The sequence below is a fragment of the Drosophila obscura genome, unplaced genomic scaffold (assembly GCF_018151105.1).
Source record: "Drosophila obscura isolate BZ-5 IFL unplaced genomic scaffold, ASM1815110v1 contig_181, whole genome shotgun sequence".
Classification (NCBI taxonomy): Eukaryota; Metazoa; Arthropoda; class Insecta; order Diptera; family Drosophilidae; genus Drosophila; species Drosophila obscura.
In genome coordinates, this window is record NW_024542769.1 from 2195430 (window position 1) to 2220970 (window position 25541).

Here is a 25541-nt window from a genome sequence, read left to right on the forward strand (position 1 = left end):
AGAAACACTGCCGAACCTATTTAGGGTGGCACTAAGTTACCTAATTACACCTGGTAGCTCAGTGCCATCAGAGAGCCTGGCCTCAGCTATTAAATGTGTGGTATGTGACACGAGCAGTCGAATGACTGATACGCATATCAAAGATAGGATGTTTTTGAAATCCTTAAAAAAAAACTTTTGGATGCTTCCTTGATAGGTAAAGAAAAATAATAAAAGTTAAGAGACATTATATATATAGGACGAACTATGGTAATGTTATAAACAATTGTCAGACTGAAATAAGAATAAAAGATGCTATAAACATTTGCAAGGGTCTGATTTCTATATGGCAGCTACGTATTTCTGCATCGCGCGGAATCGAATTTCAGCAAATACATTAAAACAAAAAAATATCAAAATATCGAATATATCGATATTTTTTCAGTGATATATTTAATATCATTTTGATATTTAAAAAAAAATATAACATTGATATGATATTTTTAAAATATTTGACAACCCTATACCGTTTCCGTTGGTTTGCGAAGTAAGTGTGACCAAACGTAAAATATCAAAAAATATCAATATCGTCACAAAGAAAGAAGAAGAAAAAACTATCGAGTGCAGTGGCTATATCAAAACAATCGATAGTAGAGGCTAGCAGTAAAATATCGATACTATCGATAGTGCCCTCTTTGTAGAGGTGGAGAAACATCGATGAGAACATCGATGCATCGATGTTTTTAAATTTGTTGGAAACATCGATGTTTAATGGCGACTATCGATGTTTTTGCAAGGTAAGTAAAGTGAGGGAAGCGTAGAAGGTATGTGTAAAAATGTATTTATAAATTGAATTATTAACTGTATTTAGATGTTTTCAGGTATTCAACTGGTGGTGTAGGAAACGTCGGTGGGGGTGCGGCAACATCGTGCGAGTTAGAAAGGTCTTTCAGCTAGACTGGACAGATCATATCGGACCGTCGCACCAGACTTAAAGTTGATGTTGTAAAAAAACTTATGTCTCGATAAGAACTAAACCATTTTCTGTTAAATTTATAATACAAGTTTTGTATTTTGATCTCATTGAATTTGTTTTTTTTTTTGCATTTACGAATATTATTTATTTTGTTATAAAAAACAATTTAATTTACAGCAAAAAAAAATTTGTTTCTACTTTTTAAAACATCGATGTTTTGAAAACATCGAAAAACATCGATGTCCACGGAAATCGATGTTTCTCCGCCTCTACCTCTTTGGATTGAGACCTATACACTACACGCACAGCTGACCGGGCGACCATCATACACACTCGTGAAAGAAACAGCGCAGCGCTAATAGGCAAACAAACCAAACAGAAGCCAACGAAATATGTGTTAAAGTGAATGAAATAAAAATATAAAAATATCTTTCGCACTATTTCGGCCAGAAAAGAAACATTTTTTAATCAATAAAACTGTGTGTGTGTGCAAGAACGCCCGCACCTAACGCGCAGCCTCCGTCCACCAACCCCAAATCTGCAGCAGCGCAGAGGTTGCACTGCATTGCATCTGGAAACAACTGGAACGCGGCACACGTAGGCCAATACAAGATACCTTCCCGTCCGTATTGTTGAACAATTGTTGCGGGTAAGTTTTGTTTGTTTCTTGTGACTTTGTGTCTCTTGCTTTCGGCCATTCTTTGTCCACCGTCTTCGCGCTTTCGTGCCGCTGCCGTGTGGCTCAGTGAACACATAAATAAGGCATTAATTTTACGTCATGCACTTTGGAATCATTACCGCTACATGGCTGGGATCGCCCCAGAGCTGGTGCGTTAGTCATTTGCATGGAAAAGATATGTACATATCTTTCGTACTCGATGCGTCATTAGTGCCACTAGGCGTCCCCAGTTGAAGCCGTGTTTGTTTGCACCTCTCTTTTCATCGTGTTATGGCTGGTGATCTCATCTGTTCTTGCTTCCGCTTTGCGACTGGCACTCTTCCAGCTGCCTTTGAGGCTGGGCTGGGTCTCGTCTCTGTTCTGCCCAACAACTGCATGGATGGCCTTAATTCACGCCTCTGTGTGTGCCTCTCAGCCAAACGGCAGCCGCGTCGCACCTTATATGGTCTACTATCCAGCTTAAAGCATTTCTCGCCGCCAATTAAACACGATGACGTTGACCCTCAAACTACTGACGACAGGTACGCCTCGGCTCCATTCGTGGCACACCGTTTGGCGTTCAGGGCACCCACGCCTGTACCTTGCTTTTGTTTTTGCTCGCCAAGTGTCGATTACAACTTTGTTTAATTGCTTTAGAAGGCCTACAGTTGGTAAACTATAACCGTTTTAATTGGTTCTGTGTATGCAACCTTCGGAAAGACATTACAAATCGAAAGGAAAACTGGCTTTTAGTTCTGTATTTTCATAACTAACTAAAAATCGCCTAAAAAAAAAGACAGTAAAATATAAACTTTCCTTTTGAACGCACTAATAAACGCACAGCCACAGAGAAATCTTCCACGTTTCATTCACATGGAACACTCTGTAATTTTGCAGTACCTTTCATATATTTTATTTATGATTTTGTTTTGTTTTTTTTCTGCATGTTATTTTCCTTCGAAGCACTGTAAAAAGTCATTGCATCCACCCTGTATATATACAGCTGTGGTCATTGAAATAGTAGTGCCGCACCTCACCACTTTCAAGACTGTTTTTGAGACATTGGCAGTATTCCAAATTTAACATGTAATACCTTTTTGGATATACAAGAATGTAAAAAATATAAAATAAAAGAAATCGCGTTGCATTTGCATTCCATTTTCATGTTTTTCATATCTTTAGACAACTACCCATGAAATCTGCTGTTCATAGAAATAGTAGTGTTTTTTAGAAAATCGAAAAAAACAGCGAAACTAAATTTAGAACCTATGTTTCAGGTTCTGCATGTATCTTGAGGTTTTATATCTAGTTTTCAATCAATTTTATTTTCATTACGGGCTTACACGGACCTGGTATGGGTCAATAAGGTCCAGACAACGCTTCAATAGGATTTGAGTCAATACTCCTCTGACAACTTCCTAAAACTTTTCTATGGTTGACGGATTTGAAGTTGCTACAATGTATTTGACATTCTCCCATAAGTTTTCGATAAGATTCAGATCCAGATATTTTCAGATGAAACGCAATGCCTAGCGTGCTTTCCTAAGTGTTTGGGATCATTATCCTTTAGAAAGATTTTTTTGAGAGCCATTTTTTAACTCTTATATGAATGTTATGTATTATAAAGTAAGCCCACATAAACAGTATTGCTCAATACTCAAACTCCAGACTGGGCGGTACCACTTCATATGAGCTTGGCCTCATAGGGCTCAGCCCAGCATGCTATTTCTGTAAATGCCAAACATATTGGAGTCTGTCTTACCATATAATACAACTATGTATATTATCATCAGTAAAAAGTAGTTTTCGTCACTGTGTCACAGGCCAGACCACATGCGTAGCTTTCTGGGGCTTATGAAATCAACCGTCTACGAACTGTCACATCACTGAAAGAACGATACAAAATTTATTTCATAATTTTTTAGGATATTGAAGGTATGGTCTTGCCTTAAACCATCGCCGACCATCCCATAAAACGTGCCTTTATTTACCTCCTGCCTTTATTTTGTAGTCTAAATCTTAGGTCTCCTTTTCTGGCTCGGTCCATATTCCTTTTAAGCTCCAAAATCCAAATTACCGCTATGTCCAAAACTTTCTTTCATCAAAATATTTTAGAGCTGAAATAAACTTACTTATGTTGACTTTGTGAAATTAATTTCTTTTGTTTATTTTTTTAAATTTTGTTAAATATTTACGCAGATTTGATGGGTATTTTTTGAAGTCATGTAAAACATGAAAATGGAATGTAAGTGCAATAGAATAGGATTTAGGGTTCTAGTGCTTACATATTAAGCTTTCCAAAAAGGTATTACATGTTAACTTTGGAATACTGGAAATGTCTCAAAAACAGTCCTGAAAGTGGTGAGGTGCGACACTACGACCACAGCTGTATATTAACATCTTATGGCACATCAATAACATTGCTCTGTTAACCGTGCTCCCCGTAATACAATCGCTTCGTGACGCTTTTCATTTTCCATAATTTTACTATCGCTTTTATTGTTTTAGCAATTGACTACAAACTAGTAGATATCGTATTTAACATGCACACTTACTTAGACACAGACACAGACCTGGACAACAACATTCACTATGAACTATAACACGTTGATTTTTTGAAATACTAAATTCGCCACCCCGCTGTCCGCCCGCTCCATTACGCCATTGCTCCATCATCACTGGCCCCCCATCAGCTGTTCAAAGTCGGTTACGTAATACTGGGCACGTCTGTAGACCTCGGGTCGCACCACGTTGCCACCAAATCCGATGAAGTAGTTGGCGGGAGGCACTGCCTCCAGATCGGTGGCGCCATCGCCGAGCATCGTGATGAGGGCGTCGGCGGCATGCTGCTGCTTGATCATGGCAACTGCCTCCGCCTTTCCGCCGGAGCGGGAGGTGGGCTGTGTGACATCGAAGCTGTCGTAGGCGCCCTGGTAGTCGAACAGCATTTTGTTAGCATACACGTGCGCGAGGGGGATGCCCAGCTCGGTGGCCACCGGGGCAATCAGGCAGTCGAATCCTCCGGATATGAGGTACACCTGCTTCCCATCCGCCTTCAACTGTGCCACAAACCGCTTTACGTTCTTGCTGAGGGTGCTGGGCCGCTCACGGATAAAGTCCACCACTTGCTGCTGGCTGGGTCGGATGATGTTGAGCCGTATCTTGAGGGCATCCTGGAAGGTCATGGCACCGCCCATGGCCTCCTTGGTAACACGTGCCACCTCGGTGCCCTTGCCACAGTATTCGGCCAGCTCGTCGATTCCCTCCTCGCAGATGACGGTGGAGTCGACGTCGAAGCAGACAATCTGTGACTGCTGTATGACCTTGGCGGCCAGCTGGGGCTGCTTGGGCGGCACTATGGCCGGTGTAACCGTGGTTTTGGCCCCTCCGTTGCTGGTGATGCTCAGCTGCTTCGACAGCAGAGCTGTATTGCCTCCGCAGCCGTTGGTGGTGGCGGCCGGACGCGCCATGCTCAACACTGAACCGCTCATCTTAAGGAATGCAAATGAATTGGTCACAATTTTGTTGTTGCTGGGCAGAGTTCGACGCAAAAGCTTTACGTTATGCGCTTTGTTTGGTCTCCAAAATTTTCCGCTGCTTCTTTTTGTGTATCTCTTGTGCTTTTGCGTTGATTTTTTTGCACACGCGCTTTACACTCTTCTTCTTATACTGCTTTGCTCAGCTGTTTTTTGTTTTTGTTTGATAAGGTTTGTCCACAGACAGTCCAGAGCAATTCAATAATTCAATAGTTTTCGAGGCACTCGAACTGCTCACTTTGACTAAAATTTTACAAGTGACTGCTGCTGTCGATCGCCCTTTTAAGAAAACTCGCTTGACACAAACACAGGCATAACATTTGTACATGCATAGCTGCCTCTCCTCTCTCTGTGTCTCTCACCAATTTTCAGACGCTGACCAGCGCGCGATCGTACGATAACAGCCAATTACAAGTCAAGTGCCTCTCTCTGTCTCGTTCACTGAGCAGGAGTGTGGCTGGTGTCTGTGTGTGTGTGTGTGCTAGTGAGAGACAGAATACGTCTCCCCCGTTACATTCACAATTGTTTTTCCTTGCACTCTTATCCGATGGTAATGCTACACCGACTCAGAAGTCACCTGCCATTGAGTTTTCACCTGGAGAGTGTGTTGAAGCAGGGACGTTTCCTGAAACAAGTGAAACTTTGCCCTCACCACGTGCTGGCTCCATGCGAGTGGAAGCGGGATGGTCATGTCTGGTTATCAGCAAACATAAACAAAAGAAATAATTATGTATTCGGAACTGTCATTAAACCCTCGTCGGACCCCGATTGCTTAGGAGAACCGACTGGAACTGGTTTCAGAGCACGCTTATCATTTAGCACCATTACCATTTAGCACTGGGCTGATTACGGGCGGTGGATAGAGTGGTTGGGTCGGCCGACTGGTCAAGCATTGGAAGAGCACCTTAATCACTTGTTTTTCCCCGCCACTCTGATTATCAGGGTGCAGCATATTCGAGTGTCTGCTCGATCTGATCAGAATTCAATACTTTCTTTTTTGCATTAATCATTGATGTGGAAAATAACCGAAATCCAGACGGATTATCGCTTACCTTACGTAAGCTTCGGGTATTTATAACCCTGAGGGGGACTTATATTTAAGCTAGAGCTTATAGTCTGATCTGTTTCTGATGAAATTCTGGTCTGGCGTTGCATCGCCTTACGTTACAATAAAACGTAAGCAGAGCTTCCTCTCTTCTGGATCACTCTCGTTCTGTCGCAGCCTGCCTTTGCCTCCCCAGCAATTAGATAAACGGCAACAACAACAGCAGCAATAGCGATAGCATTTCCAGCAACAAATGCAATTGCAGTTGCTACGGTTACAGCTTTGTGTTTCTGTGTTTTGCCATTGTGGAATAACAAGTTGTTTTGACTGTTGGGCCGCTTGATCGTGTGGTAAACAACAAAACAACAGGCTGCCGGACCGCAAAAGTATTTCATTGCCAAACGCTTTATAGAGGCATGGCCAATCGCCTACCGATAAACTATTCATTGCGTGTGCTGCGTGCATCTGCAGCTGCAGTCTCATGCATGTTTCAAGCGCGCCCCGGCCAGCGGCTTCCATTGAACCGAGCCATAAACACATGATGATTATAAGTACATATACCCTTGCAGAAGACATTTTGAATTTTGCCAGATGTTTGCAAGCAGAGAAAGAAGCATTGCTTTAACATCAAAGGAGTATAGCCATCGGCTTGTCTGTTTCTAGGAAAAATAGTCTTTAAATAGGCAGGGCACTTGTCAGAACCGCCATGATCCGATCGTATGTCTACCTGTACCTGTAGCTATCGATTATCGTAGAAACGATTGGTCGAAATAATATGTCTTTGTTAGGAAAACTTCTTTGTTCTGAAGGATAGACCAAACCAGCATAAGAAGTTGTAGTTTCGTGGGTTCCCTCGACCAATGAAGATAAAATTCGGATGACTATGATATGTCAGGTTCTATAAAGCTTATGGCACCGAATATACATAGCAAGGCCTTCGTGTCCTGGCTTTTAATTTCCGTTGCCTTGAGCAACAGAGAACAAGGAAAACCCTAGCCTAGGCAGTACCTGTACCGTGTACACCTGTGTTTGCAAACAGCACCTGACATTTTTGTTGTTGGGCGTTTCTAGAGTTTTCCCTTGCCTTGGCAACTTGTTTGACGGTTTTTCTTTTCGGCGCTACGGTGCCTTTGGTTTTCAATTATCGATTGACCTTGTTGCTGCATACATTTCGAGCCTAGTCCATTTCTATTTTATTATTTGCCTTCCCGGGTACTTAGAGGACATACGCCTGTGTACATAAAGGTAGGCTCGAGCCTGGGACAGGCTAATTTATTATGCCCATTGACCAATGGCCGACACACCCCGAGCGTTTGACGTGATAATAGCCGCCAATTTACAGAAATTTCTATTTCCACTTTGAGACAGGACGCTTTTAGTAAGGCAGTTGACAACTGCCTGTAACTGAGCCCCCATACATACTAACGTACTAACATACCAACATACATATTTACATGTGTGAGTAACAGGGCCAACCTCGCCAGGGCCTTGCATAATGACAGCTTGTGGGATTATTTTTTCGCGAACAGCTGATCTGATGGGCAGGGGAATCTATGCCCCCAGACTGAGGGCTGGGCTGGGAATGTGCTCGTAATTGAAGTATTATTTTCATCACCAACTGAGCTAATCGGAAATGTCTTTATAGTATTAATTAGCGTGGAAATATGATCGTCTGGCCCTTTCTCGATTGATTTGTTTTGCTGTTTTGCAGTTGGCAACGCTTTGTTTCCAACGGTGGTTTTTGTTTTTGTTCTCTGTTTGGGTTCCTCCTGTCGTCGTTTGCTGATTAACTGTTAAATTGAATGAACACTCCTCCCCATGCATGCGCTTGGCTTGCTCCCGCTCACTCTTTCCCCCCGGTGCGCTCTTCTAACTAGCATGTTGTTTACAGCTGCACGCGATTTTAATTCTTCTTATGCTCTCTCACGCTCACTTACACACACGCATACTGCAGCGCTCGTATGTGTGAGAGAGACAAGCTCACTTGACACATTTACAAGTGGATCAAAAGGGGGAGCATGAAGTGCAGTTTCGCTCCTTTTGTGATGCGTGGTTTTCTTTCTTTTTTGCTTTTGCTGCTTCTTATTTTTGTTTTGCATCGTTTGGCGTATAAACAGTTACAAAGCGAGCTTTCTGTATGGCAACGTCAACGGTTGTGCACTGGGCAAATAAACAACAAATTACAACAGAAGAGAGTGAGTGAAGCCAGCGTCAAAGGCCGAAGCGTTTGATACCCTTGCAGATGTATGTACATATATTTTGCAGCTATCTGATATAGTCATCTGATTTTGATAATAAATGGCTGGACTATGCAGAAAAAAATAAACTACTACTCTGGAAACTGCAAACAAGACTATGTAGACCGCCAAGACACAGTCGAAGGGATACAGATATATCAACTCGGATATTGATTATGATGAAAAACGTGTAAATAAATACATAGCTTTTTAAATATGAGCTTTTGCTCTGTTCAAAATAACTATACCCTCTGCAAGGGTATTAAAAGTAGTCCCCTTTGCTGGGGGCCAAGCACATGTGCATACAACCTTACATTTGCATTAATGTGGTCGTATGCCTTTGTGTGTGCGAAGAGGAAAACACGTCATTTGCTGCTATCGCACTTTGTAATTCGAGCAGCGCTGCCATAAAGTTGCATCGACGTCAGCGGCAACTGCGACAGCGGCAGAACGACTCTGAGAGCTCTCTCTCTCTCTCTTCCATTCCGACTCTCATACAAATAGTAACCAACAACAATGGAAAACATTTTTTTGTGCCCCGCCCCCATCAAATGTAATTACAAAAGCTCCGTTATTGTTGCTCTGCAGTTCGTTGCACTCGCAAGTTAACTATAGCAATTACATGTAAAAGGGTAACGTAACGCTTTGTCCTGTCAGACGCCACACCCTCTGGTAAGCGTATCCCGACCAGAGGATACGATACCCTAACGTAACAGTTTCGATTGTAATCCCAGTCGAAGGCCCTGCTCCGTCATCTTCTGAATCATTCTAGAAAAAGCCACAACACTGATTGGATGAATCGCATGTGCAACGACTAGTTCCCACATTGGACAATGTGCACCCAGCCCCAGTAATAGACAATGCCGAACCCAACCGGATAATCAAATTGATTGCGAATTTCTTTTGCAACGCTCCATTAAATCTAAATTTCTCGATTGCCATTGCAGGCGAAGGCCGACAGACGCCACAAAAACAGAACAGCCCGAGCCGAGCCACACTTGTAGGCCAGAGTAATCAGAAGCAGCAACAGCTACAGCAACAGCTACAGAATGGTGGATTTCCGATTCGATATTAAGCCACTGTTTCCGGAGGCGATTGTCAGGGTGACGTCAAACCTCCTGCCGCACAACTTTCGCGGCGATCGGCGCCAGTGCCTGTAAGTATTGAAACTGAGCGCGGAATAGGATATCGGATCGCATCTCACAAAGAAACTGGACATTAACCTTTACGTTTCCCAGAGATGCCACCTCGAAGATATCGGAGATAATCGACAGTATGGGCCAGCTGTCGGCCACGTCGCAGGGCCTGTCCAAGCCGGTGACCACAGCCCAGCGTCTGCGGATGTCCGAGAACCAGACCATCTATTTGCTGGCGGATCCCGAGGCAGGTCACAAGTAAGACACCAGCAGAATGTGCTCGGAGTACGATACTCAATGAATGCGTCTTTTTTTTAGTGGAGCTGTGACTGGGCTGCTCAAGGTGGGCAAGAAGGATCTGTATTTGTTCGACGAGACCGGTCAGACGCGCAAGGTGGAGCGAGCTCCATCCATCCTGGATTTTTATGTGCACGAGTCCCGCCAGCGCGCTGGCCTGGGCAAGCGGTTGTTCGAGACCATGCTTAGGGAAGAGAACTGGACTCCGTTGAAGTGCTCGGTGGACAGGCCCTCGGAGAAGCTGTTGGCCTTCTTCGGCAAGCACTACGGCCTAGTGCGCACCATTCCGCAGTCCAATAACTTTGTGCTGTACGAGGGATACTTTAATGAATCCAACTCCTCAAAAGGTCATGCCCACGCTCAGTCTCCGCAGGAAGCCAAGAACGGTCAGCACATTACAAACAGGTGAGTCCTTGGGGGACCGCGACCGGTATCGGTACCAGGTCTGGGCCTGGTCTGGCGCAGTTTGTGGCAATTAAGGCGTTGCTTTCGCTGCAGGAAACATTTCACTTTCAGTTGGCCATTTCTTTGGCCCCATTTGCATATCGTATGCAAATCGGACCACTGTCGTGGCCAACATTGTTTCTTTCTTTGATTGTTTGTTTGGCCAAAGGAAGCCCTGTCCAGATCTGAACGATATCCGAACGAAATCCAACAAAATTAGTCCCTGATAAGAACTGTCGGTGGTCTGTTGCTTTGTGCTTTTTCTTTCTGTGGCTTAAACTAACTTAACTCTCTCTCTCTCTCTCTCGCCATCCACATGTTACGCTAACCAATGATAACCAACCATGATCATCATCATCAACCAACAAACAAACAAACAGTCCTAACACACAACTCTTTGGTGCTACTTACTTGGGCGAGGAGGTCGACCACAGGCGACACGGCTCCCAGGAGCAAAAGCAGAGGAACTCCTCGAATGTGCTGCAGCAGCAAATATCACAGGTCTCACCAAACGGACGGTATGGCGCCAAGCACCCAGCCTGCACCATGTCAGAGGTACTAACAGAAAAGAGCATGACCGGGTCCGGTGGGGCTTTAACACGAAAAAACCTCTCCGGCCCAAAGGGTTTCTAAAAATAATACTATGTAGTTTAGTTTTTTTGTGATGCAAATTATTTGTTAAATAGAAGGCCACGGTCCTTAGAGTATTTTTCAACCTTAGTAGGCATATTCCTCGGTTCAAATTCCACATTATTTCATGTGTGTCATTCGGAGAGCTCTCGAAAAAGTTCAGTTCAAATTTATACTCGAAACCAAACGGATCTCTTTTCCAATTCCCAGTGTAGAAAATACTTTTTACTAGTAATATTTTTATTTTTTTGTTTGTGCTACATTTCAAATACTTACAACTCGAAATCCAAAGCAGAGTCTCCTCGCGATTTGTGTCAAGTGTTTCGTGCGGATTAGTCGTTTCTAGTGTTGAAAATTATGGACGCGAAACGCGGTAATAATGCTCCGGCCACACGCCATGCCGTTCACGCATCCCGAACTAGTGTTGCCGTAAGTTGAACGTAGCTCAACTTTAACCATCTTCCACTGATGAGGGCTTTTGCAGTCACGCCATGGCCAGCAGGCAGCACCTGCAGGAGGGCAAGTAGCCACCATGTCACGCAAGCATGCCAGCGAGGCCAGCCTGACGCCTAGCCAAGCCAAGCGGGATACCGAGAATGTAAGCCGTCAACTCGTGTCATCTTATGCCTGCCGCCCTACCTCGTGCTGACTCTCCCTCTTGCAGCCTCGCAAGAGTCCGTTGGATGCTCTAAGCCGTGCCGGCGCAACTCGTCAGCAGGATCCCTTCGCTCGTCGCTCGGGTCTACAGGATGTGGACGATGCCTTCCTGGCCACGAACGCCTTTGCCCGACCATCGCGCGTGCGTCACTCTGGATTAGATGGTTGGACTGATGGTGGCGCTGCCGCTCCACCAGCAGGAACTGCTGCCGTGGCCCCCATTCGCATGTCTGGCGGACAGGAGCAGTCTCAGGTGCTGTATCAACAGCCTCAGCAGGGCATGCCTTCGCAAGCAGCCGCTCCTACACAGGAGCAGCAGCAGATGCCACCCCCACAGCAACAGTCGCCACCGGTGGCTGCTGTGCCCTCTCAGCAGCAGTTCATGCAACAACCAGCCGCTGGCCAGCCCACTCGCCACGAGCCCTATCCCACTGGACGGGCCCACGTTCATCATAATCAGCAACAGCAGCAGCAGCAGGTTGCCCATGATCAGCAGCAGCAGCAACAGCAAATGGCCCAACAGGAGACCCAGTCCATGAACCAATCCCATCCACAGGGACAACTGTCACCACGCAAATATCAACAGCAGTCGCAGGGCTTCGTAAATATCACAAAGTTCCTCGCTAGCTTGCGCAGAGATTAAAGAGCTGTTCCTCTGCCTCCCACAGCCTAGTCAGCCCAATGCCGGTGGAGGAGAACGCGCTGCAGCTGGCGGATCCGCCAACGGAGGTCAACAGCCGCAAGTTGGCGGTGGGGCCGCTCCGCCTCCCGAAGCCGAGTTGTGTACCACGTGCCCCAACTGCCAGACCACCATCTACTTGGTGCGCTCCGCCGAAATGGGACATGGCGACAATGCCGCGCCCACTCAGTAGATAGATGCGAAGCATCAAAAGACTAAATTTCCAGTAAACCCAAAATTCAGATATAATCAATCCACAAGTTTCGAATGAAAATATATTCCAGTAGCCACGCGAAGGAGTAACCCAGAGTCGGACCATGTCCTCTGGACAAAATTCTTTGTAATCTAAATTTTGCTTGCAGTCTTTTTTTTTGTTGCTCGTTAGTGTCCTGAGAATGTTTATACTTTTTGTGGTTAAATAAAAACCAACCCCAAAGGGTGGATGTGTGTGTGCCATGTGTCGCGACTTTCACTGCCCCACACAGGCAAGTCAATTCCACCCTTAAGGAAAAAGTGGTGGTTGGATGACACGGAAAGTTGTGTTGGCTGCGTGCCAAGGCTCTGTTTTTGGGGCCGATATTTGACCCACTAAGGCACAAAAAATACGTTTTGCAGCCCGGATTTATATTAAGTTGTATGCTAAGCAATTAATAAAGCAAATCCATAATTCGTACCACCACTGAAATGGGTCTTAATTAATACAAATCGTTAGATCTTATCCCTAGAAAATACTTGTAATATTTTCCCCATAAAAATGTAGTTAATTTTTCCCCCCGTTTTCCATCCCATAGATAATTTCTGGAATCTCGAAGTGCAGCACCAAAGGCGGAGTCGCAGGCAGTGGAGAGTCGAGCAGGTGAGGCACATTCCATCCATCCAGATCATACAGACCATTATCTCCCCGTCCATTATCACTTTCGTTGTACTGTCGTCATTTGGGTTTGATTTGTTTCTTTTCGTTTTTGTCTTTCAGAATCAAATAGATAAAGCATATCCACATAAATTGCACACACGGCTACAAAAGAAATGCATAATAGAAAATTCAAAAGAGAAAAACATTTATGAACTAAAACAGGAATTGTACATAGCTTTGATTTTAGCCAATTATTTATATTTTCGCCTAGTTAATTTATATAAAGAATTTACTTAATGTATCAGCAGAAGACGCTGCCTGCACTTGCCGCACCACCATAAAGCCACCACCATCCAAACATACAAATGATAAAAGATAATCCCACACTATCGGAACCGTCACACCAGAAACAAACAAATACCTGACAATTGTGATCACAACATATATATTTCTTAACATTTAACGACATTTACATTTATTTGTGGTAATTTATTCGTTCTTTTTTTTTACTTGACGAGCAATAAAACCAAGAATATTCTCGAGCATGCTTCGAGTGACCCAATGATCAACCATGAATTACTTAGAGAATCTTAGGAGTGCAAATCAGTTTCTTTAACTCCCTTATAAACCTCTCTCTACAGCGGCAATGGCGATGGCAACCACGTTGCAGAGATGATGACCGCTCAAATGGATTTGCATCACCTGGAGGACGAGCAGCAGGCACACGGGCACATGAATACCAAACGAATGGACCTGCAGGACGTGGTGGACCAGGAGGAGGCACACTTCATTCGGTTCGGGATGCAGCCACAGATGGAGGAGCCACAGGCCGAGTTCGAACCAGAGCGTGAGCCAATTACACCGCCATCCCCAGAGGTGGCCGAGAGTATCATTGGCGAGAACCGGAGGCCAGCGGCCTTTCATCTGAGCAAGCAGCACACTGGAATGAAGAATCGCTCCTCTGGTGTGGGTATGGCAGTGATGCCCAGCAGCAAGATGGAGTTCAGCCAGGAGGGGCGCGAGGACTTCGGTGTCAAGATAACTCGTCCGCCGGGTTACGAAGATCACTCGCCGGGCCACGACAACACAGACGCCGAGTCCACTGTGTCCTCCGGCGGCGGTGGTGCCGGTCACCTCACCAACGAGGGCTACAATGATCTCAAGTTCTATCACAACAGGTTGTGGTAAGAGAAGGGACTCGGCAGCACAGCAGCCACAGTACGTGGCATAATAAGCATAATCAAGCAAATTAAAATAACAATTTAGAGACTAAGCATGTACTACTTAACCAAGCCTAGGCAGACACAACCTATTACACAAACATAACCAAATCCAGACGGTTCCTGAACTTCAGTTTGATAATTTTGTTTTGAGCTTCTTCAAAGTTTTGTTGATTCGTTCATTTGTTACAAGCCTCGCACCCGGAACGATAACGTATCCGTAATTTATAGCCTCAATGCAATGTTAACAATAGCGAAATGTTCTGTATGTAGACTAATTCCCGGAAGCACTGAGCAGCATTGATTTAGAAAATAATTCTTAATTTGTTTAAAACTCTTGATTCGGAGTAGCACCATATTTTAAGGCTTTAATCTCAATTGGTGTCCAATAACATAATCCAACCCAATGTGTGTATCTTCCAATTGCAGCAAACGCGAATATTTCGAGCAAATCTATGGCGACTATATGCTATAACCACCCGCTAAAAACATATATACTCTAATAAACATTCCCGAATGAATATTTATCTAAACTTTTAGTCAATAGCGCCCCGCCCTTCCTATGAAATTGATACTTATATTAAAGACGAACGAACATATTACAAATAAAGCACAATTTTGTCGATTCTATTTGCCAAGTAGAGGGCCAAGGCTTTCCATTTTATCTGCAATACAATTATGTACGGATTACACACACGCATGAAATGGAAATCAACGGGCAGATCTGAGGTGCTGAAATCTTTAAAGTAGAGCTATCGTTGGTGTTGCTGGTGCTGCTGCTAATCTAGTATCGGACATAGAATCCATCCGCCTTTACATCTCTTTACATGTAGATGAAGTTGAACCTGGAAATGAAGAGAGTGTGCGATTAATGGAAAGGAAGATCTGATTTAGATTTATTCAAAATTATTCTTACCGGCATAGGGCCTGCGGCAGCGATGAGATTATCGGTCCGTAGCCTTGCGAGTTGTCATATAGCTCGAAGAGGGGCGCCGCAACAAGCTTATAATTTTTGGGCACAGCAAATAGTGCTAGATTACAGAAAACGATAGAGACAGAATTCATGTATGTAGAGATATCATGGAGCATTGTAAATAACATGGTGTAAATTGTCGTATTAGCTAGATCGTTACAATCGGTTACAAAAATGTACATAGTATAAAGAATCTATTGCGCTGCCACATGATATAAAAGCTGATATATAAAAGAGTCGTATGTATTATGTTTTACATTCATGGTTTGGATTCGTTACACTCTAATTAATAGGATCCATGCGTTGGTCGGTCAGTGCTCTTGCTCTCGCCCAACGATGATCTACTACTCTGATATGAACATAATTATACATGGTCTAAGCGAATTAGTGTTGTCTTGTGCGCTGAAGCGGCAGCAGCCCGTTGTTCAGTGCACAAGCTATGAGCCGCAAGAAGTATAACAGAGTATTTCATTCATTTGGTTATGGTTACATATAAACGAGTGCTTATATTAAGGAGCGACTGGACTGGCCTGGCCATGCCTGGTCCTGGCTGCGCAGCGTTGCGCTGCATGCGCACAAATCCGCACAACATGCCGGATTTGGGCGCACGTTACAATGCTCTGCTGCTGCTGCCCTGCCTGCCCGTGACTTCCGACTATTCGTACACAACCTTAAGACAAGAAGAACACATGACAATGACAGTTGACAATAGTAAGAGTACTCGTAGAAGTAATGAAATAATATCGTATGTATCGTATGTATCGTAAGTATTGGAGTGGGGGGGAGGGTAAATACAGCTTGCGCTCAGTCTCACATGGATGTCGACATATTTACAAAATTAAGAATACAAGAACAATCATTGAATTTTGGATTTTCAGTGGGAACCAACAAAATATGCCAACACGCTGTTCTGAGCAACAAATACAAAATTTGAGATAGAGATACAATGTTGTACAATGGATTCTAGAATCAAAACTAAGCCCGGAGGAATTCTGTTTTTTTTTTTCTGATCTGTTTTTCTGTTTGCTCGTTTTGTCGATCTATGGGTATGGCACATGGCACTCTTGATAGTAGAGTTGGGTGGCACGACACACCAGCACGGCGCTAATGGAACGGCTCAGGGTACATCGTAACTGGCGTTCCTGTCCGTATCTAAACAGCATTGAAAAGATATGACATGAGGTTTGTTAGCGTATTCGGTTTTGGCAAACAGAAAAAAAACGATACAAGGATTATATATAGAACATATGGAGATGGTTATTTCCAATGCATTTGTGCTTCTGGTGCATTTATCACGCCACTCAATATACCTACGCTGGGAGCTTTTTCTTTAGGCACAGTCAGAGCCAGCCAATTGGATATTTACCCTTTTCGTGGAGCTGAACGAGGAACAGCCGCTTGTGCTCCTTGGGCTTGGTGATGTGCGGCGGAATGTACGGATATTGTGGTGGCTCGAAATTGGGACGCCACCAATTGCCAATGGTGTCCTCGACAATCCACTCCTGTTTGACGCCGTCCTGACGACCCAGCGTCTACAAAAGAAAACAGCCACCATAAGTATTAATTAAATTAGTCTAAGATACATTGCCCGATGTTTCCCTACCTCGGAGAGAAGTCGCTTCAGCCCATCGACCTCGTCCTCGCCAGCATTAAGCTCCCCGCCAGGCAATTTAAAGAATGTCGTGCCCAGCTGCAGCAGCAGCACATGTGGCAGCCCATGCTCATGGACGAGCAGCACTCCCTCCACAGAGCGGCGCATGCCGATGCGATCGAATTCCTCTCGCATACGCTGAAACCTTGATGGCACCGATGGATCCTTCTCAAAGAGCGGCTCCTTCGTGCCGAATGTGTAGTTAGTCAGGGGATATCTGTGCAGGGGGATATGTTAATATCGGTATATTAAGGCACGGCCACATTCGCTACTTACAGGTTGACGGTGCGATTTATGGTCAGTGCCTGATTGGGGGCAAATTTTTGCGTGCCATTATTATTGCTGCTACTTCCGCGGAGCGGCCAGCCGGAGCCCGATTTGTTTGAGACTTGCGAGGACGCCATTTTGTTATACACACAACCGCCCGCCAAGGAATAGGTGAAAAGTACGATGCGAGCACCGAAAACGAGGCTTCAAGCTTGGGAAATAGTTTCCCAACAATTACACTATAGTTTGTTTGTTACTATTTGCTTCAATTGTAAAATTTGCCGCGGTTTTTAATGGTTCTTGCACTTTTTTTATGTTTTGCAAAAAAATTCACGCCGGCAGCGACCAGTGAGACCAGTGTGACTGCGGTCCGAATATACCGAAATATACCTTGTCATTATCCAAATATACCGTAAATATACTGACGGACACAACAAGATACTTTGATATTCCTCGATTTTGATATTCGGCTTAATACTAGTAGCAAGCTAGGACTCTCAGCGCTGAAAATATATTTTTCTATGATTAATTAATCAATTTCCTTAAAGATTTGCCAATCATAAGAATTAGATTTTCATTAGAATTATTCAAAAATAAGGTTTAATCAAAAATCAATCTGGTGGAAAATGTAATGTTTTACATGGTAACTACACGTTAACTACACATTTGCTACAAATTAAGTACATATTTCTGTAAAATTCGACAGAGACCTCTAGCGAGGAATGTGTACGTTTCAGAGAAAAATTTTGATATTACTGGCTAGCTAGGACTTTAACAACTGAATATATCATTTTATGAATCAATGTTCTACAATCTGACTCATTTTAAGGACTCCCATTAATTATACAATAAGGTTTAAGCAGAGGTCAGCAAAAATGTCAATTTTTTACATGGTAACTACAAGGGTTGAATTTTTGGGTGGATTTTTTAGTGAAATTTCTCTTGTTCGGTATTTTTTATACTGTTTTTTTAGCGCGCGTTTAATTTGTTGTTCCAAGCTGCTTTGAATCATTTATATTGAATTTGTCTTAGATTGACAAGTTTTGTACCTATTCATGCATTTGATTTGTTTTCTGTATCACTGTCCCGAGTTCAATTATTTGCTCTTTCTAAATGATTTGAAGAGGTAAAACATGGGACAAACGGGTCGGCGGTTTGTGTACTGGTCAGGTTTCTTCGGATATGCTAGTTTCTTCATCCGGCCAGGCTTTGCCGGTCGCAAAGGGCCCACAGCTTGTTGCTGGTCCTGGGATGACGCATTGCTGGTCGCACCAGTGGCACTGGCTCCAGCCTTGCTCGTATCCATCTTGTCCTGTGCAGTGTAGTGCGTAGTCCTGGAAGTCCTGGAAAGTCCTGTCAGTGGCTAGTCCTAGTAGCCGGTAGCCGGGTAGCGTCTCGTAGCGTCTCGTAGCGTCGCGTAGCGTCGGTTTTGCAGTTTTTGCAGCCCTAGCTATGCTATCGATACGAACACAATACCATCGATTGTTGTACGTCTAGGTCCAGTTTATGTCCTTACCAATCCTTAGCAGGAGGCTATAGTTATAGAAAGAATTCTATAGTTATAGCCATCGTGTTTTTCAGATCTCATGAGATACATCTCAATTACGATTTATATAAATATAATTTATAAATTTATATCGATACTATCGTTTCGGCAACGATCCAGCCCTAGTGAAAGATCCGTTATGATATGTGTGTTTGTGTGAGTGTGGACGCGGCGCGCCAAAGCGCTTAAGCTAGCTTAAATGCTGAAACTAACTACGTACAGCAACTACGTAAAGTAACGTTAACTTAGTAACTATCTAGTAACAGTAGTAACCTAACCTGTAGTTAAGTGGAGCAACAGCCCGACATATGAGCATAGTTACGTGTGTGTGTGCGTCTGCGGCGCCCGCAAAATCGGCTCAAACTCTTTTACTTAAACTCGCTTAAACGCCTAAACTAACTAGGCACCGTGCAGTAACTACGTAACGTTAACTAAGTTAGTAACGTAACGATATAGTACCAGTAAATAACTTACCTGTAGTTAAGTGGAGCAACAGCCGGAGCATCCCATTTTGAGCATATACGTGTGTGTGTGTGTGGACGCGACGCACCAATAGCTGTAATAATGAGTAAAAGGAGATACGTTAAGTCTTGGTTGGATGACCAGGCCGCCGCCACAGGTAACGACCATGTTGACCATGACCATGATTACGTTCCGGTGCCAGTCACCGTATTCAAGAATGTAAGTAGCGACGACGACTTCGATGTGACGTCGAGCAGTGGAGATTCGGATGAGTCCGACCACATTTCGCAGCAGGACGCCGCATCATGCCCGTCCACAGTGACTACGGTTATAAACGTGTACGGCATCCTCCTAAACAGTGGAAATGCGGGCCAGGCGCTGCTAAAAAAGAAGCGCAAAAACGTAAAGCTCAAAGCGACGCAACAGAGGAAGCTCGTAACGCTTGTGGGAGAGTACTTTGTACATAATAACATTCACATGACGCTGGGAGACGCCAGATATTTAGAAGCCAACATGCGAAGGGTTTTTCCGCTGGAGCAAGAGGAAAAGTGGTGTGATAGGTTCTATACCTGGTTCACCAACAGGAAAACAAGAGAGAAAAAAAAGGACAAGGCCGCCGATATCCCAAACTCCAAATCTTCGGTGAACAGCAACGGTCCCCACAGGCTCCAAGCGGCTTTGGGACGTCCCCACCAAAAGTCCGACAGTCCCACAGAGACGGCGAGCAGTAGCAGCAGCAGCAGCAGCAGCAGCGGTTTCTCTTCCAGGGACAGCAGAGACCAACATCGGCAGGATACGGATAAGTCGCAAACCAGCGCCATTGCCAAGCGGGATACCTTCGCATCGCAGCAGCAGCAGCAGGCGGCCCTCTCGCAGGAGACTGTAGTGAATCGCTCCAGACTGGCCATTGAGGCAGCAACGAGGCGCTATGGGGCGTCAGACTATGCGCCACATCCCACAGGGATAGTGTTGCGACGCGTGGGCTACTACACGATACCCTCGCTGGATGATCTCAAGTCCTACCTGGCCGAGGATGGGTCCTGTGTGGTGCCCAATTTCACCATTGGACGCGAGGGCTATGGCACTGTGTTCTTTGCCATGGAAATGGACGTGGCTGGACTGAATCTGGATGAGATTGGTAAGTGATTGGGGAGGAGCCAGGCCAGACAAGCATCATCCGCCAAGAACTATTCTCGCTCTCTCTCTGCAGTTTACTTCCGTAACAAGGGGATCATCATTTATCCTGACGATGAGAAGAGGCCGCCTATCAACCAAGGCCTGAATCGTGAGGCACAAGTCACCCTCGAGCAGGTATGGCCCGTGGACAAGACCCAGCCTGTGCCTGTTGTGAAGGATGCGCAGCGTCTGATCGAAATGAATTGGGAGGGACATCTGCGTTGCGCCTGCTATGCAAACGATACGCGCTTCGTCGAGTATCGCCCAGAGACCGGCAGTTGGGTGTTTTGTGTGAAGCACTTCTCCAAGTACGGCCTGGACGAGGACGATAACAAGATGACGCTCCATTCGTTGCGGCCCAGCGTGTATCCGATGATATGCGGCACAAGGTTCCGCGGCCAGTGACACATCCGCGCGCACGCTCTTCTTCTTCGCGAATTTCGTTCTTTGACAGAAAACGCGAAATCAAAAAAAAACAAACCAGGAAGAAGAAGAAAAACAACCAAAGTTGTGATATTGTGATAAAACTATCGAGCCACTCAAAAACATAGGTTCGTTTAATTTGAACAGTTCATTTGAACTGGTGGCTGTCTTGAATAGAACCACATATTCTTTTCATCCCTGGTTTCCTGTTCGCTGTATCTCTGGCCACACTGCTCCATTCGTTTTTTGTTTATGTTGAAGTCGGCTGTTTTCGTCTGGTTGGTCTGCCATGAAAAGCTGCTAAATAGCTAAATATAAAAATCAGCTCTTCGTCGGTGCATTGTTTTTTTAGTCGATGGAAAATATGTGATTCGAGACAGGAACGGAAAGCAGCAGAAACGCATCTTGTGTGTGTATATGTACAACGGTGCGCTTGTGTTTTGTAGTTGTGTGCGAGTGCCTGGTGCAAGGGAAAATCGTTATTATAAATGAAAACTGGTGAAATGTGTAAGTGCAGCATTCAAAACGCAACAGCAAGTTGCCGACGCTTTGAACTTTTCCATTTTCATGTTATTTTTTCATCTTCTTTTCTTCCCCCCGACCGCGGTGGCCAGACGACAACCAACTCCCACTTGTACGTGTGCGGGGTGCGCAGTGAAGAAGGGTGTTTACCTCTGTCCGATTTCCCGTGTGTATGAGTGCAGTGTGTGTGTGTGTGTGTGTGCGTGCCAGATAAAGACTTGAATTTCTGTTGGTTTTTTCCGTCCGTTGGAGGATATTAGTCCGGACGGCAGGAGCCGCAAAAGCGTAATATGCTTGCATATCCATTAATTGCGCAAAAGGTCAAAAGTTAGGCTCCAAGCAATGTGTTAGGGACGGACGAAAGCCAGAGGCTGCTGGTGTGACGAACAAAGAGGACGAAAAACACTGCTGGGTGAATTCGCCGCACGGCGAATCCGGGTGGAAACGAGAGCGGGCATAGGCCTTCCCCTTCCCTCCACTTACACGCAGAAAAGGGGCAAAGGACATCCATCGCCGAACTGAATAAAACTGAAGACTGTCGCCAGCCCACAAATTGGTAATTATGTCAGCGGCGGAACTTGAGGCGGAAGCTGCCGCCCAGGAACAGCAGCCAGAGCAGCAGCAGCAACCCCACAGCGAACAAACCAACACTGCCATCGAGGAGCCTTTAAGCACCACAAACAGCTACAATGATAATGTGGATATTGACCAGCAGCTGCAGCTGCAGCAACACGCCCAGATGCAACAGCAACAGGAGGGAGACAATGGCCTGGCCGGCCTGGGACTAAGCCTAATGCAGAACTCGCCACCGCCGCACAGCTATCGCCATTCACGAGCCTATCGCCACTTTAAGAACCCGCCGCAGCCGCACATGTGCATCCGCACCACCACGGAGACGGGCGAGGAGCTGTTCATCAACGTCCTTAGCTGGACGCGCATTGTGATACCGCAGGAGCCCAGTGATCCCATTCCCCTATACGGAGGCATGCGCGTGAGTTAACATTCTGGCAACAAGTTCCTCTTTGTAGACCGAATATTCTTTCAATTTAAGGTGCCGCCTGGCAGCCCACGTAGCCCGCCCATTGTCTTTGCGGTGATGGCCAATCCCGAGGTCCTCAAAGACTCTGGACGCCATAGCAAAGATCCAGAGGAGCGACGCGCAATGGTTGAGCTAATGTGCGACTTTGTGGAGGCTATGAATCCCGGCGTGAAACTAGTCAGGTGCTGTCTAAGGATATCAAAGCGTATACAATATGCTAACTAAACTAACTCTTGAACCCATAGAAACGCCGTCATACTTAAAGATCGGGACATTTCCGGCGAGCTGAAAGATGTGTGGAATGCCGTGCAGGCCCAGCGGGATCGCGAGCGGGAGGAGCAAATGCTGCAGCAGCGACAGCAGCAGCACTACCAGAACATCACCACACAGCAAATGTTTCCCAAGTCACCGGATGCGGCACGAGCTGCCAGTGCCGGCGCCGGGTTGAACGAGGCCAGCTCTCCACCGGCTCACATTGGTGAGCCGCTGATGGCAGAGCATGGAAATGGCAATGGTAATGCCAATGGCATCACATTGGCAGTGTTTGCCCAGCAGCTGGACAACAAAGTGGCCAGCGAACAGACGGAACAGCAGCAACACGTGGAGTCGCTGGCAACCATAGAGGATGCGTGTGTGGATCAGACCGATGCTGGAGGCAGCTCAGTGGCCAATACGAATGGCTTAACGACTGCCGTAGATAGTCAGCAGGCGGCGGATGCCGAAACAGAGGTTAAGATCGCCACACCCGTGGCCATTAACGGAGCCGGCACTCCCACAACAAGCGCTTCAACGCAAATGCCAGCTGCCACGCCACCGGTTACTGCCGCACCCACACCCACTCCCGTAGTAGCTGCTCCAGCCAAGAAGGAGAAACTTGGAGGCTTCCTGCCCAACGGCTGTATCTTCCCGCGCTTCAAGAACAACAAGCACAAGGACAAGGACAGCAGTCACAAAGAAGGCAAAAGCAAAGAGAAGACCCTTCTGAATGCCCTCAAGAAGAGCAAGGAGAAGAAGGTGGCCCCCAGCGAGCAAGTGGCTGGCGAGAAGGCAGCCGCCTCGTCGGACAATGGCACCACGCAGTACGAGAAGAACTGCATCAACAATCTGGAGTGCGAGGTGCAGAAGCTAGATCTGAACGGCAGCAACAACGACACCAATATGTTCATCAAGCTGAAAGTGTCATCGGCCAGTGCCACAGCGGCCGCCGCGGCCAAGTAGGAGGAGGGGTACAGATGATTTATACTCAACATTTTGTAGGTAAGTTGGAGTGGAAAAGGCGGGACGCCCAAGACCAGGCACTCACTAGCATAGGCTCCACAGCGTAGGGTTAGAGTCGTTTGCATATACAAGATTTATATATACAGAATACGTTTATATATATACAAAACATATATACACGTTGAATCGGTCAATTTTTGGATACCAAATCCAGTCGCAGACTCGAAAAGAACCAGAACTACTCTTAGAACAGTTGTGCCATGCTCCCCATGCTCATAGACATACATAGACGATGACATTCACTCGCAGAATCTTCCCAGAATCGGCATTTAACTGAGAAATGATAAACGTACATATTTATATAGTTCGATATACAGATATTTGCCTTATATACAAGATGTCCCCACAGAGAGAGAGAGAGAGATATTGAGCGACAAATCCCTAAAACCCCCAAAAAATACAACATCACGAACAAAGAATTAATGTATTTAATACTTGGGGATTGCTGCCATGGCAATCGTCAAATGTAACTCATGCGCCAAATGAATATCCATCGCACTCACTCCACCAACCGATCACATCTTAGACTAAAAGGTATATCTACATATACGCTAAACCCATTCCCCCATTTGTCAAATCCAATCTGGAATTCCCACTGTGCATCCATTATGCGAAAGTATTACGAATCTTCTTTGATCTCCGCGCTTTGAAGTTGAGGGAGAGTACGACCAACGATCTACGACCTGTGGAGGCTTACGCGCTACTGCTGCTGCTACTGTTACTGCTGTTTGCTCTATGAGAAACCACTAACTTATGTACCTTACGTGTATACCCGAACACACAGAAGTATACAAATCCGCAGAGTCGCTAATATGTTTTACATAACTTTTGTTAAAGTTTAACTTTTAATTTTTTTGGTACTACTTATGATTCTTTTTATCTTGTTTAAGTTGTTTGCATGCTCTGTCGTTTAACTTTATAGCTTTATTTTGTTTGTTTTTGTCTGTACCCTCAAAAAAAATATCCAATCCCTCAACTTCAAAGGAAGCCATTCATGCACCCCATTATCGCATCTGAAAAATAATGTAACAAAAAAAAAAAAACAAAATTCGAATAAATATTCGGTAAACTCAACTGAAAGGAAAAATTAATGTTTCAACTGCAATATCGGACTGAACAATGCTGCCATATAAAAATATATACTTATATATGCAAAACCAATGACATTTTTGTATATGAACCCAAACAAATATTTCCCATAAATGAACGAAATTTCAATTGTGATCCAATCGAAAATCAAATTTTGTTTCCACATCGAACAATTTTATTGAAAGAAATACACCATGTATACCGAATAAAATATAATTTTGTTTGCTAGGAAAAAAACTCAAACGAAGAATCTTCAGCAGGAAACAATTTTCTCCTTTTTGTGTTTTGTTTGACAGTTTAAAGTCCCTTTTTTTGTCGTTAAGGTGCCATACAGTGAAATTGTATGAGAACTAATCAAAATCGATTGCTTTCAATTGGTATTATATTTAGAACTAGAGTTTCCTGACTTCTGCGGGAGTCTTCTGAAGATGGAGATGATGGAGAACGAACCCTAAAGTATATGCTAGTTTTTAACCGGTTGTAAATGAGAAATGCTCGTGTAAAATTAGTATTAAATCATGGCATGCCCATTACAGCAACAGAACACCACAACATCACACTATAATTACAAATTAAAACGTAGTCTAAGTCTAAAAAAGCAATAATTTTACTTGAAAAGCGGTAAACGAAACGAAATGGCAAACAAATTTAGGGGGCGGGAAAGTGCGTGTGAAATGTTGGATAACAATAACTTCTACAACAAGAAAAAAAATAACACCAACACCCCAAGTAAAAGATACACACACAAACGAGCGAGGAAAAACCCCC

At 44.8% G+C, this 25541-nt stretch overlaps 6 protein-coding genes and 1 long non-coding RNA gene across 11 annotated transcripts; 4 read left to right on the forward strand and 3 right to left on the reverse strand.

The window, feature by feature from the left end:
* Window positions 1-1240: 1240 nt before the first annotated feature.
* Window positions 1241-14371, forward strand: LOC111073467 (alpha-tubulin N-acetyltransferase 1). Of its 3 annotated transcripts, none has more exons than XM_022365769.2 (7): window positions 1242-1604; window positions 9379-9587; window positions 9670-9825; window positions 9886-10269; window positions 10689-10863; window positions 13066-13130; window positions 13769-14371. In XM_022365769.2, exons 2-7 carry the CDS (start codon window positions 9481-9483, stop codon window positions 14313-14315), a joined length of 1434 nt encoding a protein of 477 aa, XP_022221461.2. In that variant the 5' UTR covers window positions 1242-1604; window positions 9379-9480; the 3' UTR covers window positions 14316-14371. The 3 variants fall into 3 exon arrangements, with proteins under 3 accessions (XP_022221462.1, XP_022221461.2, XP_022221463.2); XM_022365771.2 differs by lacking the exon at window positions 13769-14371 and adding an exon at window positions 13248-13689 and having other exon boundaries at window positions 1244-1604; XM_022365770.2 differs by lacking the exons at window positions 10689-10863; window positions 13066-13130 and having other exon boundaries at window positions 1241-1604.
* LOC111073471 lies at window positions 1245-7911 on the reverse strand. 2 transcript variants are annotated; one of them, XR_005967671.1, is made up of 3 exons: window positions 3605-3802; window positions 3376-3499; window positions 1245-3335 (listed from the first exon to the last, which is right to left on the reverse strand). It is a non-coding gene; the product is annotated as an uncharacterized LOC111073471 (long non-coding RNA). The 2 variants fall into 2 exon arrangements; XR_002607708.2 differs by adding an exon at window positions 7641-7911 and having other exon boundaries at window positions 1383-3499; window positions 3605-3730.
* On the reverse strand, window positions 4080-5414 carry LOC111073469 (phosphoserine phosphatase). Its single transcript, XM_022365774.2, has one exon. The coding sequence runs from the start codon at window positions 5102-5104 to the stop codon at window positions 4289-4291; it is 816 nt and encodes a 271-aa protein (XP_022221466.2). The 5' UTR covers window positions 5105-5414; the 3' UTR covers window positions 4080-4288.
* LOC111073468 (probable serine/threonine-protein kinase samkC) lies at window positions 11084-12732 on the forward strand. Its single transcript, XM_022365773.2, has 4 exons — window positions 11084-11367; window positions 11423-11536; window positions 11603-12196; window positions 12264-12732. Exons 1-4 carry the CDS (start codon window positions 11296-11298, stop codon window positions 12465-12467), a joined length of 984 nt encoding a protein of 327 aa, XP_022221465.1. The 5' UTR covers window positions 11084-11295; the 3' UTR covers window positions 12468-12732.
* A 323-nt stretch (window positions 14372-14694) lies between the features above and the next one.
* LOC111073470 (cleavage and polyadenylation specificity factor subunit 5) lies at window positions 14695-17611 on the reverse strand. 2 transcript variants are annotated; one of them, XM_022365775.2, is made up of 5 exons: window positions 17248-17610; window positions 16924-17188; window positions 16687-16852; window positions 15264-15378; window positions 14695-15192 (listed from the first exon to the last, which is right to left on the reverse strand). In XM_022365775.2, exons 1-5 carry the CDS (start codon window positions 17373-17375, stop codon window positions 15171-15173), a joined length of 696 nt encoding a protein of 231 aa, XP_022221467.1. In that variant the 5' UTR covers window positions 17376-17610; the 3' UTR covers window positions 14695-15170. The 2 variants fall into 2 exon arrangements, with proteins under 2 accessions (XP_022221467.1, XP_022221468.1); XM_022365776.2 differs by lacking the exons at window positions 14695-15192; window positions 15264-15378 and adding an exon at window positions 16083-16472 and having other exon boundaries at window positions 17248-17611.
* Window positions 17612-18915: 1304 nt separating this feature from the next.
* On the forward strand, window positions 18916-20879 carry LOC121404046 (nuclear pore complex protein Nup98-Nup96-like). Its single transcript, XM_041592619.1, has 2 exons — window positions 18916-20384; window positions 20457-20879. The coding sequence occupies exons 1-2, from the start codon at window positions 19349-19351 to the stop codon at window positions 20825-20827; spliced, it is 1407 nt and encodes a 468-aa protein (XP_041448553.1). The 5' UTR covers window positions 18916-19348; the 3' UTR covers window positions 20828-20879.
* Window positions 20880-21052: 173 nt separating this feature from the next.
* LOC111073427 lies at window positions 21053-24345 on the forward strand. Its single transcript, XM_022365727.2, has 4 exons — window positions 21053-21352; window positions 21460-22358; window positions 22419-22588; window positions 22652-24345. Exons 2-4 carry the CDS (start codon window positions 21930-21932, stop codon window positions 23622-23624), a joined length of 1572 nt encoding a protein of 523 aa, XP_022221419.2. The 5' UTR covers window positions 21053-21352; window positions 21460-21929; the 3' UTR covers window positions 23625-24345.
* Window positions 24346-25541: the final 1196 nt, after the last annotated feature.